Raw genomic sequence first — 18,127 nt, 5'->3', positions numbered from 1 at the left:
ACATACTGCATCAATTACAGCATCTTGGCTGCATAGAAGAAGGGTCCGGGTACTGAACTGGCCAGCCTGCAGTCCAGATCTTTCACCCATAGAAAACATTTGGCGCGTCATAAAACGGAAGATACGACAAAAAAGATCTAAGACAGTTGAGCAACTAGAATCCTACATTAGACAAGAATGGGTTAACATTCCTGTTCCTAAACTTGAGCAACTTGTCTCCTCAGTCCCCAGACGTTTACAGACTGTTGTAAAGAGAAAAGGGATTTGTGGCAGTGGGGGCATGGTCAAGCGTCGGTCTGTGACCGGAGGGCGGAGTCAGGGAAGGTAAGTGGCAGAATCACTGCACCTGATGTTAATTAATGCGTTTGCGTGTCTTCCCCAGTGACCGTGCCCTATTTAAGGAGAGCAAGCGAGAGCAGAGGGAGCTCTCTCCCCAACCAGACGACTTGCGTGCGTGCGTGCATGGCTGGGAGAGACAAAGTTGCACTGAAAGTGAAAATAAAAGAGTTTTGTGAACTCAGTTCTGGCCTGCCGTCCTTCTGTACTGTGACAGTTCGGATGGGTGGGTGGAGCACAGAAGGACGGCAGGCCAGAAGTGAGTTCACAAAACACTTTTATTTTCACTTTCAGTGCAACTTTGTCTCTCCCAGCCACGCACGCACGCACACAAGTCGTCTGGTTGGGGAGAGAGCTCCCTCTGCTCTCGCCCTCTCTCCTTAAATAGGGCGTGGTCACTGGGGAAGACACACAAACACATTAATTAACATCAGGTGCAGTGATTCTGCCACTTACCTTCCCTGACTCTGCCTTCCGGTCACAGACCAACACTTGACCATGCCCCCGCTGCCACAGGGATGTCTCACAGTGGTAAACATGGCCTTGTCCCAACTTTTTTGAGATGTGTTGTTGTCATGAAATTTAAAATCACCTAATTTTTCTCTTTAAATGATACATTTTCTCAGTTTAAACATTTGATATGTCATCTATGTTCTATTCTGAATAAAATATGGAATTTTGAAACTTCCACATCATTGCATTCCGTTTTTATTTACAATTTGTACTTTGTCCCAACTTTTTTGAATCGGGGTTATACAACAAGATTGAGTGGAATAACTGTTTTATTCTATCCACATTCACTGGATTTTGAAAAACAGAGCATTTTTATTTTTATTTTTTGCAAATTCAATAAATAAAAACTTTATACAAAATGTCAGACAAAATAATTTCCGCTTAGAATGTAAACAAACCGGCGAAATGACCATAGTAATTTGTGAAAAAAGCTATAATAATAATAATAATTCTTGAAAAATAAAAAAGATATGCTCTTACCATCAAATAAGATGGTAACAAATATTCTATATTTTGTTGCTTTTTTTGTATTTTCGTGGGTTTTGTTTCCGAGTAGAGTTTTTATTTCGTCCTCAGTTGATTCAGCAACACACTCCGCCATTTTGTTTTTCTCTACTCATGGTATATGAGCTGATATCCTAGTAGTAGAGTAGCCAATCAGAGCGTGTGATTGTTCATGTTCAGTGAAAGTGGATAGAATAAAAATAGACATTTGAAACAAGGTTCAGAGTACTTGCCTTTGACTCGTTCACATTGCCAGTATTGCTTCGCACAGAATAGATTTCATATCAAGAAAATTCACGATTAGAGCTATAACATGGTCATTGTAAACATATTCATTATAAACTCCAGAATTATCAATAAAATGCAATATAGATTTAGCAAAATGAGCAAAATTTAGCGAATGAGCTTAAAACAGACACAAGAACACATGAAAAGGAATACAGTACTTGTTTCCGTAGTCAATTTTAGATGTGACTTTCTGTTTGAGTTCCTTAAACTCATCCCCAGGCAGCGTGCCAGACAGCAGTTGAGAACGCCATTCCATCAGATCCCACATCAGTGCCTGCACCTGGCGAAAACTATCCTTCTTACTGACCTGCAGATTGTTACAAATAACCACTACTCAGTCAGGAGGTAGATGTATGAGCTACAAGGGATTAGTGATAAACAATGAGGTACTACAGAGAAGACTGACATTAGAACTGATATTTAACAGTTATTCCACGAAATTGAATCGTACATGTGCTGATAGCCAACGAGGTGCATCGCAGCAATTTGGTGATAAGCCATGTCCAAGAAGATTGAGTGGAATAACTGTTTTATTCTATCCACATTCACTAGATTTTGAGAAACAGAACATCTTTATTTTTATTTTTTGCCAATCTGATAAAAAAAATTATACGAAACATCTGACAAAATCATTTCCACTGAGGTGGACTTCTTAAAAACCTATCAATGGCTGCACAAATTGACTTTCGTGTTGTTTTTTTGTAGAAAGTGCCGTCTTGCTGTTGTGCCGAGGTGTAGAATAGCTTTAGACATTTCTTTAATTTTTCCTTGGATATTTCAGTTCTGTAATTTTCAAACTTATTTGAGCTTTTGAACCAGTCTAAAAAATTCAACAAATTTTAATGCTTAAAGATAAAGAATGTAAACAAACCAGCAAAATGACAGTAGCAATTTGTGAAAGGTGCAATAATAATAATAATTCTTGAAAAATAAAAAAAGATATGTTCTTACCATCAAATACTTCCAATTCATATTTGTTGCTTTTTTTTTGTATTTTTGGGGTTTTGTTTTCAAGTAGAGTTTTTATTTCATCCTCGGTTGGTTCAGCAAAACACTCAGCCATTTTGTTTTTTTCTAGAGCTGATAGCCTAGTAGTAGAGCAGCCAATCAGAGGATGCAATTGCTCATATCCGGTGAATGTGGATAGAATAATAGTAAAGAGCTTTAATTAATCAGAGCGTGTGATTGCTCTGAATGAATAATAGTAAAGAGCTTTAATTAATGCAAAATCAGACATAATATAGATGCCTATAAAATGCATGTATACACATACATTCAGCCAAAAAAAATGAAATCACACAGTACCACAAACAGCTGCTTCCAGATGCTGCCCCATTCCCTCAGTGTAGTGGTAACTTCCTTCACCAGGGGCATCTCTGCAGAGGTCACGACCTCTTCATTTCTATAGATCAACAGGAAGAAGTGTGTACTATGAATAATTTTCTATTATGTAAATGATTGTATATGCTGTATAAGTGTTACACATTGTGTTTTGTATGCTGTATAAATTGTGTTCTCTGTTGTTGACGCCATTACCAAGTCAAATTCCTTATACACTTGTACTTGGCGAATAAAATATTCTGATTCTGATCTCAGAGACAATTTATAGTTCAGTGCTGACTAATGAATAAAAATAAGGAGTCACTCACCCCCTTTTTTCAATGATAACTTCCTTCAGCTCGATGAAATTTGCAGGAAAGGCGCCCTGTAGTACAAGAAAATCACATCACATGCAGTTTGATTTAGATGTGTTGGGAACAATAGAGAAATAGAAACAGGATAAGAATGATTAAAAGTCTACAGGAACATAACATCCACTTACTTTTTTATCTTTATTCCGGGTCAGGTATCCCATAAACCAGCCTGAAATAACATCAGCTTTTTTATTGTATTTCTATTGATTTTTTTTTCTCTAAGAAAAAGCATTTGATGAAGATTTATAACAGGAATTCTCTAACCTTTTGCAGCCAAGGGCCTACTCACTCAATTATAAAATAAATTCCACAGGACCCCCATACCCATTCATTCAACATAATCCAATTATTAAAATATTAGACTCATTGATGAAAAGCGTACAAAAATATTCTGGCTACAGTTTTATACCTGAAGTTTTCATCAACAAATTACATAAGGTCCAATGTGATATTAGACCAGAACGTCAAGGACATAGTAGCTCATGTGGCCTGCCATCAAAACAACCATGATGACCAAAACATCAAACAGAACTGAAACGTGACAATGTGAGAGAGGACCAACCTCCACGACAAATTGATTACAACAGAAAAATCAACAAATTTTGTTTCCCAAAGGAAGAGCTACCCAAAACATTGATCAGAACTGAATTCCCATGATAAATGAGAGAGGAGATGCAATTCTAGTCAGAAGAAAATTTGTTAAGTTGACACAATTTCTAATTTTAGCAAAAAAAAAAAGACCAAAATGACCAAGTTTTGTGCAAAAGGTCTAGTTCTTTCAAGTAAAACAATCAGAACTGAACTACATTGAGAACTTAGGGAGGAGACATGATTTAACTGAAGATAAACAAAGTTATAAACAAATTGCTTACAACAAGAAAATCAAAAAAACAAACAACCAAGTTTTGTTCCCCGAGGGAAGATCTACCCAAAACATCTATCAGAACTGAAATCAGGTGAGAACTGAGAGAGGAAATTCTAATGAGAAGTCCCAAAATTTGTGAAGTTGGAGTTCAGTTTGTTGGCAAAAATTTGACAATCCAATGACCGAGTGTTGTACAAAAGGACTAGTTCTTTCAAATGAAAGAATCAGAACTGAACTGCATTGAGAATTGAGGGAGGAGATACGATTTAACTGAAAATAAACCACTTTGTAAAGAAATCGTTTACAGCAGGAAAATCAACAAACAACCAATTTTTATTCCTCATGGGAAGATCTACCCAAAACATTGATCAGAACTGGAATCGGATGAGAAATGAGAGAGGAGATATGATTCTAGTGAGAGGCCTGGAAAATTTGTTCATTTGGCCTAATTACTAACTCATTAGCAAAAAATTTGACAAAACAACAACCAAGTTTTGTGCGGAGTGACAAGTTCTTTCAAATAAAACAATCAGAATGGAAATCCATGGAGAACTGACGGAGGAGATACAATTTAACTGAATTGTGAACGACAGAAGGATGGACACCACGCCATGGCGATAACTCATCAGATGACTTATGGTCAGATGAGTTAATAAAGGACTACTTGTTATTGTGTTACTGGCTAGTGGCCTAGTGGTTAGCGTGTCCGCCTCTTGATCAGGAAATTGCGAGTTCTACTCACGGTTGGGTCATACCAAAGACCATCATAAAAATGGTACCTACTGCCGTCTGGTAAGGCACGCTGCAATACAGATGTGAATGGGGAGTCAAACTCTCGCGGTTACCAGAGGACTAGCCCCCCACTGTAACCCTAGCTATGTAATAGGCGAGAGGCCGAGGGCTATGGAAACAGAGATCGGCGCCGCCCTATGCACCACATGGCATGGGAAGGACTTTGATTTGATTTGTTATTGAGTTACTAAGATTTGGACTAAACCCATTCAATTCAAGTAACCAAACAAACTGGCTAATAGCCATCGGAGCATAATAATAATATAATTATATTGATAAGGGTGTTGTGAGTTCCACTACTGTAACAAAAACAGAACCTCTGGAGGTCCTTCACAGAACTTTAGAGGTCCCAAGACCCCACTTTGAGAACCACAAATTATAATAATATTGTTTGATTAGTGAATGGTGAGTTTATATTGCACTACCACAGACATTAGATTATCACTAAGTATTTAACTCATTCATTCATTCATTCATTAGTAATTAATAATAATAACAACTTTAGTAACGAGAGTTTGTTTAACTTTATCCATTTGTCCTTGGTTGGTCTCTACACAATACAGGAGCATATTGCTGCCATGCCAGAAAAAGAAAAATGGGTCAGTATCATGTTATAACATGAAAAGTTTATGGTGATTAACAAGATGTCTTTCACGTTATAATAACATACAAACTTATCACATTATAAAAATAAACTTTTCTTGTTACAATAATATACTATTTATCTTACACATACTTATTACAATGGCTTTCACCGTGCTCAATAAGAGCAGAATCTCACCATGTCCACCCGAGCATGAAGCAGAACAAAACCAAATCATGTAAATGAGCCATATTCCTGAGGTTATTTGTTTTTGTCATTCAAACATGACTTTCATGTTATAGTTTCAAGTTTCAAAGTTTCAAGTTTCAAGTTTCAAAGTGTTTATTGTCATATGCACATTGTGCCTCTTGCACAATTAAATTCTTAGTTTGTAGTAAAGGCAATATAATGCAAAATAAAAGCAAAAAAAAACCCACCAGTATAGTACAAAATAAAGGTAATGTAGTGCAAAATAGGCAGTAAAATAAGGCAATGATAGAATGTAGCAGCGAAAAAGGGCAGTAATGTGCAAACAAATGTGAACAGATGTAAACAGTCAAGGACAGTTTACAGGGAGGTAGTCTATGGTTATAGACTCCTGTCAGCTGTTCAGGAGTCTGATGGTGGTGGGAAAGAAAGACAATTACAGATGACCAAGTTGTGTTTCCCAAGGGAAGTTGTTTTGTTATAGCCTAACAAAACAAATTATCTTGTTATAACATGATAATGTTTCACATTATCATGTTATAACACAATAAATAGTGAACAGTTAGTCTACAAAATCGAGTTATACATGAGCTGATAGCTGATGAGGTGCGTAGCGTTGAGTTGGCTATAAGCCATGTATGATGAAATTGAGTGGAATAACTGTTTTATTCTATCCACATTCACTGGATTTTGAGAAACAGATAATTTTTTTTTTTTTTTTTGCAAATTCAATAAATCAAATCTTTAACCATACCATCTGACAAAATAATTTCCACTTAGGCGGACTTCTTAAAACTCTATTGCTGGCTACACGAATTGACTTTAGTGTTTTGTTTTTTTTGTAGAAGGTGCCGTCTGTCGTGCCAAGGTATGGAATAGCTTTAGACATTTATTTAATTCTTCCTTGGACATTTCAGTTATGTAATTTTCAAACTTTTTTGAGCTTTTGAACCAGTCTAAAAAAATTCAGCAAATTTTAATGCTTAAAGATGAAGAATGTAAACAAGCCAGCAAAATGACAGGAACAATTTGTGAAAAGTGCTTGAATAATAATTCTTGAAAATAAAAAATATGTTCTTCACATGAAATACTTTTATTCCATATTTTATTGTTTGTTTGTTTTTTAGTAGAATTTTTATTTTGCCCTCGGTTGGTTCAGCAACACACTCCGCCAATTTGTTTTTTTTCTACTCACGGTATATGAGCTGATAGCCTAGTAGTAGAGTAGCCAATCAGAGCGTGTGATTCCTCATATCCAGTGAACGTGGATAGAATAATATATTGTTATAACAAGAAAAGTTTCTTGTTATAATGTGATACGTTTGTGTGTCATAATAACATGAAGATATTTTGTTATGGCATGAAAACATACTGTTATAGTCCATGGATACTGATCCATTTTTCTTTATCTGACATGGCAACAATACACTTCTGTAGCATAACAATCTACTAAATGAAAAAGTATTATAAAGTATGGCTCCATATTTTATTCTTTTTTATTATAACTTTAAAAGAGATATTGGGACAATTATTGTGAATTTAGTTCTTTATGTACATTTTTGAAAAAAGGGGCCATCTACCTCATTTTCTATTTTAGAAGACACCATACTATGGCTGCCACTTTGCTGCTCCGGTTCATAGTAATGGCTCATTTAGCATGAAAACCTTAAAATGTCAGATGTTTAGCCTCTTTTTAGGTGTTAGTGGATGGGTTTATGCTGCTAAACATGCAGGTCTCGATCAGTGTTTAAAACAGAAAAGCCTGGAGCAGTGCACCCCCAGATTACATCCCAGTTTTCTCTCAGACCTACTTATAGTGGATTGCAATTTTACAGCTTTAGCCAACAGAATCATAACTGAACCCTTACAAAATATGTGCATGAAACTGAAAAACTGCTCTCATATCAAAATAAAGGGCAATTTTAGCACGGGCATAGTCCCCCAGTATCCCACAATCCCACAGTCCTACCTTCGCATGCCTCCTCTATTTGCACTGTTTCACCCACAGTAAGAGACAACTGCTTCTCTGTTTTCGCCGCAAAATTCCACTTCACTAAAATAAAGAGAGAGAAAGGGAATTAAATAAAAGAAAGCAAATTAGTCTTTCAGAGTTGAGAGAAAACTGCCAATATACAGTAAGCCACAAATATACTGTAAACGTACACCCACATAAACTGCACGTAACATCTCTTATACTGCAGGAATAAAAAGTAACACAAATGTGTTTATTTCAGCATTTTTGTCCACTTATGACCACTAGCATCTAATTGCATTATCTGAAAAGTTAGCAACTTTGAAGAAGGCTGAGCTCTGCAAACAGTTGGCACAATTATGTCATATCAGATATCACTGTGTGATTATGTCATACATGTCCATTTCTGTTAAAAACCTTAAAACCCCTACTTACTACTGTGCCAAACAACAAAAACAAACAACAAAAAATCATATTGATTTTCATTCAGGACTAAAAATCAGTTTCTCAGTCGCACTCAGTAATTAGTTTATCCTGGTCAGGGTTGAGGTGTATCCAAAGTGTATCATGGGAATACTGAGCATAAACTGGGAATACACTCCCCAGATGGGAACCTCGTCTATCACAGGCCATGATGCACACACATTCAAGTCAAGTCAAGTTTATTTGTATCACGCTTTTAACAATAAACATTGTCGCAAAGCAGCTTTACAGAATTTGAACGACTTAAAACATGAGCTAATTTTATCCCTAATCTATCCCCAATGAGCAAGCCTGTGGCGATGGTGGCAAGGAAAAACTCCCTCACACGACATGAGGAAGAAACCTTGAGAGGAACCAGACTCAAAAGGGAACCCATCCTCATTTGGGCAACAACAGACAACATGACTATAACATCAACAGTTTTAACATGAAGTCAGTTTCACTGATGTTATAAACTCTTCATTGATGGAAACTTGAGTGCAAAACTGTTCATGACAACTGCAGTCCTAAAGTTAGCAAGTCAACTGTAGTCCTCAGCCATAAAAGCATTACTGTAAGTGTCCAGAGCGTCCTCCAGGTGTGACTTTCAACTGTCCACATGGGGCCGTCCTCCACAGGAGCGATGCGATGAGACTCCAACCAGACACAGGGCACCAGGATGGATCAGGCAGGTCCGATTCACATGTTCATTCATGCCTACGGGTGAATCTAAATTTATCTTAATTCATCTGTTGTTGTGTTTTGGGAGGTGGGAGGAAACCCAAGAACCTGAAGGAAACCCACAGAGACTTGCAAACTTCCACACAGACTGTCCATTTTACATTTTTCAATCCTATTCCTATTCAAAAGAATATTACATATAAATATCTCAAAAATAGCTTAATATTTGTTGGAGTCATGCTAAGTTTTATACTGTAAAATCTCATCTCGTTATCTCTAGCCGCTTTATCCTGTTCTACAGGGTCGCAGGCAAGCTGGAGCCTATCCCAGGAAACTTAATAATTAATTAATAAATAAATAATTAATAACCGGAAAAAAAAAAAACCGGAAAAGGGAAAGCGAAAGTGAAAAGTAAAAAAATGAAAGCGACAGTATAATAAAAATGAAGACGATACTGGAAATTTATTTATAGAAAAAAAGTTAAAAAAGGATTAGTAATTAACGCCGGCACTCGCGGGAAAAAGGACTCGGCGCGAACAACTCAGGAAACAGGAAGTTTCCTGTTTAATAATAATAATAATATGTCTGAGTAATAATATATGCACCTCACCACGCTACTGTATTAAACGTACTTTCACGTCAACTACTGCACAGAGCTTTATAAATGATCTCCCAGAGCTGTCAACTTTGATTGGGTCACTGTCAGCCCCTGCAGAACTCGATCAGGCAACTGAATGCTTAGAGTCAACATTCCGCCATACTTTAGATAATGTAGCTCCTCTAAAAAGGAAAATGGTCAGAGACAAAAAATTAGCACCCTGGTATAATGATGACACTCGCACATTAAAACAGACCACTCGAAAATTGGAACATAAATGGCGTCAAACAAAATTGGTAGTGTTCAAATTGGCGTGGAAGGAGAGCTTCCTGAAGTATAGAAAAGCTCTTAGTGCTGCGAGATCAACATATCTCTCCTCCCTAATAGAAGATAACAAAAATAATCCTAGATTCCTATTTAATACTGTAGCAAAATTAACCAGGAATAAGTCCACTATCAACACATGCACACCTGCAGTATGTAGTAGCAACGACTTCATGAATTTTTTTAATGACAAAATTGAGAATATCCGACAAAAAATTCAAACTACTAATTTAAGGTTAGACAATGAAAGTGACCTTGTAGTTAACAATATAACTGTATCAGATCATCAGTTAGAATGTTTTACTCCCCTAAAAGAAACTGAATTACTTTCATTAATCTCTACATCAAAAGCCTCAACTTGCGTACTAGATCCCTTACCGACACATCTATTCAAACAGATAATGCCTGGAGTAATTGAACCGCTTCTAAAAATAATCAATTCTTCTCTTATGATTGGCTATGTACCCAAATCCTTTAAACTAGCAGTTATCAAACCCCTGATTAAAAAACCTGACCTTGATCCCTGTCAGCTGTCCAATTATCGGCCAATATCAAACCTCCCCTTTATCTCCAAGATCCTTGAAAAAGCTGTGGCACAGCAGTTATGCTCATATTTACATAGGAATAACATCCATGAAATGTATCAGTCAGGATTTAGACCTCATCATAGCACAGAGACAGCACTAGTTAAAGTAGTAAACGACCTACTGTTGGCGTCTGATCAGGGCTGTGTCTCGCTACTTGTGTTGCTTGACCTTAGTGCAGCATTTGATACCATTGATCATTCCATTCTTCTGGATAGACTAGAAAATGTTGTGGGAGTTAAGGGAATGGCCCTCTCCTGGCTCAGGTCTTATCTAACTGATCGTTATCAGTATGTTGATATAAATGGTGATATTTCTAGACATACCGAGGTAAAGTTTGGTGTTCCACAAGGTTCTGTCTTGGGTCCACTGCTTTTTTTCTCTATATATGTTACCTCTGGGCGATATTATTCGTAAACATTGTATTAGTTTCCACTGTTATGCTGATGACACACAGTTGTATGTCTCTGCAAAACCTGATGAGAGACACCAGCTTAATAAAATTGAGGAATGTGTTAAGGACATTAGACACTGGATGCTTATAAATTTCCTTCTGCTTAACTCTGACAAGACTGAAGTACTTGTGCTAGGACCACATACAGCTAGAAGTAAGTTTTCTGATTACACAGTAACTCTGGATGGCCTTTCTGTTTCTTCACGTGCAGCAGTAAAAGACCTCGGAGTGATTATTGACCCCAGTCTTTCATTCGAAACTCACATTGATAACATCACCCAGATAGCTTTCTTTCATCTCAGAAATATTGCAAAGATAAGAAATTTAATGTCATTGCATGATGCAGAAAAACTAGTCCATGCTTTCGTTACCTCCAGGTTGGATTATTGTAATGCCTTACTGTCTGGATGTTCCAATAAGTGCATAAACAAGCTCCAGTTAGTTCAAAATGCCGCAGCAAGAGTCCTTACTAGAACTAGAAAATATGACCACATCACGCCTGTCTTATCCACACTGCATTGGCTCCCAATCAAATTTCGTATTGATTATAAAATACTACTATTGACCTTTAAAGCACTAAATGGTCTCGCACCACAGTACCTGAGTGAACTTCTGCTCCTCTATGACCCGCCACGCCTACTTAGATCAAAAGGTGCAGGCTATCTGCTGGTACCTCGTATAGTGAAGGCTACATCAGGGGGCAGAGCCTTTTCTTACAAAGCCCCACTGTTATGGAACAGCCTTCCAAGTAATGTTCGGGAATCAGACACAGTCTCAGCATTTAAGTCTAGGCTGAAAACATATCTGTTTAGTCAAGCCTTTTGTTAATGGTGTTTATGAGGTAAAGGAGTAGATCTGGAGGGTCCTCAGACATAGAGTGTTTTGGTAAACTGGGATGTATGGATGCTGTCAGTCCCCACTCGCTTGCTCACTCGAGTTTGTTGACGGTGCAGTGGCTGGCTGCTTTATGTCCCAGGGCTCCCTCATGCCTGTGTTACCTTCTGGCTCTCTCCTTTTAGTTATGCTGTCATAGTTAGTTGCCGGAGTCCCTGCTTGTACTCGGTGCAATATGTATACTGTTCCTACTTATTCAGGTGACATTGGGCATACCTAACCACCTGTGTTTTCTTTCTCTCCCCCCCCCACCCCAAATCTGTCCCTCTGAGTTACATGGAGTCAACAGGAAATCTTTTGGTGGAGACGGTGGGGACCTCGACTGGCTATCGTAGCCTGCAGGGAATCGGCCGTCAGACATTCTGTCGCATGTCCCAGACCCGGTGAAATGTAACTGAATTGTCTTGGCCAGGCCTAAGGGTCCCATCTGCATCTCATCATTGCTGAGGAGTGTGCTCCCATCACCCAATCTAGCATCCAGCCAGAGCAGGTCATGATATATTTTTTTTACCATATTAACATGCCATTGTGTGTTATGCCTGATGTAAAGACTCTTGTCTCTGCGAGCCTACCACACAGATTTAATACTTGTCATTTTTAGGGCATACCTAACAACATGTTTTCTTTCTCTCTCTCTCTTCCCCCCCCCAATCTGTCCCTCTGAGTTACATGTTGATCCTGGGATTGAGATGCTGGCCTCTTCTGCCCCTCGGACCTGCTTGATCCATCCTGGTGCCCTGTGTCTGGTCGGAGTTTTATCACCCCACTCCTGTGAAGGACGGCCCCATGAGGACAGTTGAGGGTTATACCTGTTAAAACTGTTAATATTATAGTCAGGCTGTCTGTTGTTGCCCAAATGAGGATGGGTTCCCTTTTGAGTCTGGTTCCTCTCGAGGTTTCTTCCTCATGTCGTCTGAGGGAGTTTTTCCTTGCCACCGTCGCCACAGGCTTGCTCATTGGGGATAGATTAGGGATAAAATTAGCTCATGTTTTAAGTCGTTCAAATTCTGTAAAGCTGCTTTGCGACAATGTTTATTGTTAAAAGCGCTGTACAAATAAACTTGATTGATTGATTGATTGATCCCAGCTGACTATGAGCGAAAGGTGGGGTACACCCTAGACAAGTGCTTGATAGTATAATAAACTTTTTTATCCTCACATTATTCAAATATTAGATTATTTTACACATTTTTATGATGTAAACCTTGGGCTGCATGATGGTGCAGTGGTTACCAGCAAGCAGATTCTGGGTTGACTGGGGCCTTCCTGTGTGGAGTTTGCATGTTCTTCTCATACCTGTGTGGGTTTCCTCTGGGTGCTCTGGTTTCCTCCCACTATGGATTAGGTCAAGTGGCTGCTCTAAATTCTCCATAGGTGTGAATGTGGGTGTGAATGGCTGTCTGTCTCTTTGTGTTAGCCCTGCGATAGATTGGCGACCTGTTAAGTGCATCCCTAATCTCGCTGCTGGGATTAGACCCAGCCCAACCGTGACCAACGATGGATAAATGGTATAGATGTTGGATGAATAATAAGAACACCTCCTTATTTAGATCAAGTCTTATTTGTATAAATAAAAAATATATATACAAAAATATTGTAATATTTATTTTCATCTACATTCTCTGTATTGTCTTGTGTTAAAAATCCATGGCATATTAATATATTCATAATTCAGAAATACATTATTAGGTCCAAAGAGCTGCAAAAACTCTGCAGACTATGAGCACTCCATACACATGTCTATATGTTTATATTAATTTAAAAAAACATGTGCTTTTACGAGAGCATGCAAAAACTGGAATCTCGCAAAAGTTATGTGGGATCTCGCAAAAGTACTTTTTCTTTTTTTTTAAATTCAACCATGTCCCTTTCTGACTGGCGAGTGTCCTAGGGGTTAGGTGTGTCCGCCTCTCGATCGTGAGTTCTACTCACAGTTGGGTCATACCAAAGACCATTATAAAAATGAATGGTGCGGGAAGGACTTTGACTGTCCCTTTCGGTGCTCTGTAATACCCATCCCATCCCAAAGTGCTTGCAGTCTTTCAAAATTTACTTCTACAATCATCAGCAGCAGGAGCTTGTCCAGTGGGAAATATTGCTCTTGAGACCATTCCTCTGATTTTAAGTAATCTAGAGTGATTACTGTAATGGTCTTCTGACTGGACGTCCTAAAAAGACAATCAAACAACTTCACTTGATTCAAAACGCAGCTGCCAGTGTTCTCACTCAAACCAAAAGCTTGGATCACATCACCCTAAATCTAACACTAAATCCTTACACTGGCTCCTCGTATGTTACATAATTAATGTTAAAATGCTAGTGCTGTCTAGAAATCAGTACATGTTTTAGTGCCAATGTATCTGTCTGGTATGCTTAACCAATATGACCAAAACTCTTATTTTTTGTCATTTCTCAGAGGTCGCCAATCTATCACAAGGCAGAGAGACAAGCAGCCACACTCACATTCATGGGCAGTTTAGAGTAACCAGTTGACCTAACCAGAGTGACCAGTTGACTCTTTGGACTGTGGGAGGAAACTGGAGCACCTGGAGGAAACCCACACAAGCATGAGGAGAACATACAAACTCCACACATAAAGGCCCCTGTTGACCAGCAGGTTCAAACCTCATTGCTGTGAAGCGATAATCAGTGCACTGGCGTGCCACCTCGTAAGATTCACAAATATGCAAATTAATATTTAACTAATGCTTTCATAATGATGTATACACATGAGCAGTTTCTGAGTTGACAGCAATTTCCCTTTGGGGATTAATACAGTAATCTATCTATCTATCTATCTATCTATCTATCTATCTATCTATCTATATAATATGAATAGCCATATTAATAATAAAAACTATTAATGTGTCATTAACTCTTTCTGTCAATATCATTACTTACACAGTATTAATAAAGATCATGTACATTGTGAAAAGTCTTTTAGCAAACAATCTAGATTAACTCAAATTGTAGGCTATAATCCATCCATCCATCCATCCATCCATCCATCCATCCATCCATCCATCCATTATCCATAACCGCTTATCCTGTGCAGGGTCACAGGCAAGCTGGAGCTTATCCCAGCTGATTATGGGCGAGAGGCGGGGTACACCCTGGACAAGTCAACAGGTCATCACAGGGCTGACACATAGACACAGACAACCATTCACACTCACATTCACACCTACAGTCAATTTAGAGCCACCAATTAGCCTAACCTGCATGTCTTTGGACTGTGGGGGAAACCGGAGCACCTGGAGGAAACCCACGCGGACACGAGGAGAACATGCAAACTCCGCACAGAAAAGCCCCCGTTGGCCACTGGGCTCGAACCTAGAACCTTCCTTCTGTGAGGTGACCGTGCCAACCACAATACCACCATGCCACCCTTGTAGGCTATAATGTAAATTTGAATCCCTATTGAATATTAGTTTTCCAGCACACACAATTCTAAACTAAATTCTAACATAGAATATGTTATAAATACATACGAAATCCTGTATACTGTACATATTGTGAATATTTTGACCTGTGGTCTCAAAAAATTCAGAATTGTGTTCTAATATCATGCTTATACATGTCCTTCCTGTGTATTTGAATGGATCATTTGGTGTGTTTGCGAGATCATCACCCATTTTTACAATATCACACCAATAACATGGTTTCATGTGGATCCTGTCGGACCAAAGCAACTTGTTAATGATGCTGGCTTCACATTATAAATTGCAAATTGTCCCAAGTTACTGAAAAAGTCTAAAGTTTGGGTCAACCTACTGTACATTGGGTACAAAAGAAATGTAAAAAATCTTCATTGATTCTACATAGGGCGGAACGATGGTGTAGTGGTTAGCGCTGTCGCCTCACAGCAAGAAGGTCCTGGGTTCGAGCCCCGTGGCCGGCGAGGGCCTTTCTGTGCGGAGTTTGCATGTTCTCTCCGTGTCCGCGTGGGTTTCCTCCGGGTGCTCCGGTTTCCCCCACAGTCCAAAGACATGCAGGTTAGGTTAACTGGTGACTCTAAATTGACCGTAGGTGTGAATGTGAGTGTGAATGGTTGTCTGTGTCTATGTGTCAGCCCTGTGATGACCTGGCGACTTGTCCAGGGTGTACCCCGCCTTTCGCCCGTAGTCAGCTAGGATAGGCTCCAGCTTGCCTGCGACCCTGTAGAACAGGATAAAGCGGCTACAGATAATGAGATGAGATGAGATGATCCTACATAAGTCATGATATTAATTAACTGAATGGGTTAACAAGATATTAATACGTAACTATTAGCATTATTAATGCCCCTTTATTTGACTCAGAGTGCGTTACTGTGCACATATCATCATTTCCTGATGTGCTAAAGATTAATGCATGTACTGTACTGTATTATTTCATCATCATGAAAGCACTGAATATTACGTGGTTTATATGTGGCCCTTATAGTAAAGTGTAAATTTTATTAAATGTTACAGAAACATGACCAGCATTAACAAGCCACATTCTCATACCACTAATGAGTTATGATACCTATATACTGTATGTAATTTTAAAATTATTCATAAAATAAATAACGTGCAATGTAACTAATAAAAACACCACCTGCGTACATGTTTAGAGTACATGAGGCACATAGACTCACACTGTATTACTGCACTTCGTAGTTCACTTTTTACTTCCTCTCTTTTTAACTTCCTGTGTGTGTGTTTGTGTGTGTGTGTGTGTGAGACCACATAAACACAGATATAAACGACTATCAGATCACATGACCAGAGATGTCGGTAGTTTTAAGGTTTAACATTTTTTGACAGACCATCCTGAAGTGCTTTGTAGATGTCGCCTTTAGAAGGCAGAAAATGAGACATGTCTCTGCACTGAAGCTGTGGGCAGTGTGTTGGCAAAGATTTAAAAAAAAATCATTAGTTTCCCTTCTCTGTAGTGTTTCCTGCTATTAAGATGCAAATCCTACAAATGTAGGTTTCTCCAAAAGTAGCAAAAAATGATCATATTTTTGACATATAATTACACTGTGAAAAAGTTGTTTTACTTTATCAAATTGCTAAATTTGCCCTCAGGATGAGCAATCAAATACCCTGACTTGCACACACAGAGCGCTATGCACATACTGTACGGCATGAGTGTAAACCCTGGATTTATGAGTCTATACTTTGCTAAATTGAATCATTTAGTGAATATTTCTATATGTTTTATATCTGCTGTATGATTTTAACATACACCCTTTTACAAAAATAATGATTAGTGAATCCATCTAGTGAGCAGCACCTGCCCACATCCTGTGAAGCAGGAAGCAAAGTGAGCATCCACAGACACTGAAGACTCTGAAGGCCGTTATTCACACATCCACACACAAACACACTGCTCAAACTACACGCCTGAAATATTTAAACACATACCAACACCATATCTCTCACTGGTGGTCCTGATCCAGGGAGTCATGTTGAAGCCAGACAAATGTTTTGTCTCTGCTTGCCTCTGCACGCCTCAAGTTCCTCTCTTTCTTTCTTTTACTGACTCCTGTCTCTTTTTCTGGTGGGTGTATGAGAGAACAAGAACGAGATGCTCCTCCCTCTCTCTCTCTTCCTTCCTTTTTTCAATTCTATACAATTCTACCCATGATGCTGTTCTTCAAAGAGCATAAGCATAGTACTCGGTGTAAGATTGTACAGCAACAGCTGTACAATGATAATTTCGATTCTGTTATTTGTGATGCATTTCTTGGCATTGTTTAATTTCATGTTAACTTCCTCCTAGCTGATCTTTCAGTAATGCAGGGCAATAACCTGTCTTAGTAATTGAAATTTGTCATTTTCAGTTTGCAGACTCCAGTCTGTGACCACAGACAGCAGTATCTCCAAAACACTGGGTTCCCACAGAGATGTGTTCGCAGCCTCCTGTATAATTCCTGATGCAAGTGTAAATGAGACCTTTATCATACACCTGATCAAAAGCAGCAATATGAATAACTGGAGTCAACAAATATCACACAGCCCCTGTATACTCTTACTGGAAAAACAGCAGAAACCAGGCCCAGCATGGAAATCTCACTAATGACCTTGGTTTGCCAAAAGTGGTAAATGGAACACAAACAGTATGAAGGATTATTGGCCCTACAGCACACAATGGGCTCAATATGACCCATTTTAAAGTGGAGCAATACTAAAAAGGGCCATTTCCAGCATACAATTTTTTTGCAACTTGATTAGCTCCTGTAAATTATTTTCAACATTTTATATTGGAGAGAATATGTTCAGGTCATTAGTCCCTGTCACATTCTGTACATCTCATATTTTTCACTCACACCTGAGCACACAGCCGAAGCATTTGTCTTTCAAGCTGAAAATAAAGCGTATTATATTTTGCATTTTAAAATTAATGT

General features: G+C 38.6%; 1 protein-coding gene across 1 annotated transcript in view; it reads right to left on the bottom strand.

Moving 5' to 3' along the window:
- LOC132881999 (dedicator of cytokinesis protein 2) overlaps window positions 1–17,286 on the bottom strand; it is a 282,249-nt gene extending 264,963 nt beyond the window's left edge. Inside the window, exons 1-6 of the mRNA XM_060915143.1 lie at window positions 17,145–17,286; window positions 7,752–7,835; window positions 3,464–3,504; window positions 3,291–3,346; window positions 2,947–3,043; window positions 1,800–1,948 (exon numbers count right to left, since the gene is read on the bottom strand). Of these exons, the coding sequence (XP_060771126.1) occupies window positions 1,800–1,948; window positions 2,947–3,043; window positions 3,291–3,346; window positions 3,464–3,504; window positions 7,752–7,835; window positions 17,145–17,187 (470 nt within the window). The 5' untranslated portion in view covers window positions 17,188–17,286. The remainder of the gene's footprint in view (window positions 1–1,799; window positions 1,949–2,946; window positions 3,044–3,290; window positions 3,347–3,463; window positions 3,505–7,751; window positions 7,836–17,144) is intronic.
- Between the last annotated feature and the right edge of the window lie 841 nt (window positions 17,287–18,127).

This window comes from Neoarius graeffei, chromosome 2, assembly GCF_027579695.1.
Source record: "Neoarius graeffei isolate fNeoGra1 chromosome 2, fNeoGra1.pri, whole genome shotgun sequence".
NCBI classification, from domain to species: Eukaryota; Metazoa; Chordata; class Actinopteri; order Siluriformes; family Ariidae; genus Neoarius; species Neoarius graeffei.
This window is presented reverse-complemented; position numbering and strand designations above follow the sequence as displayed.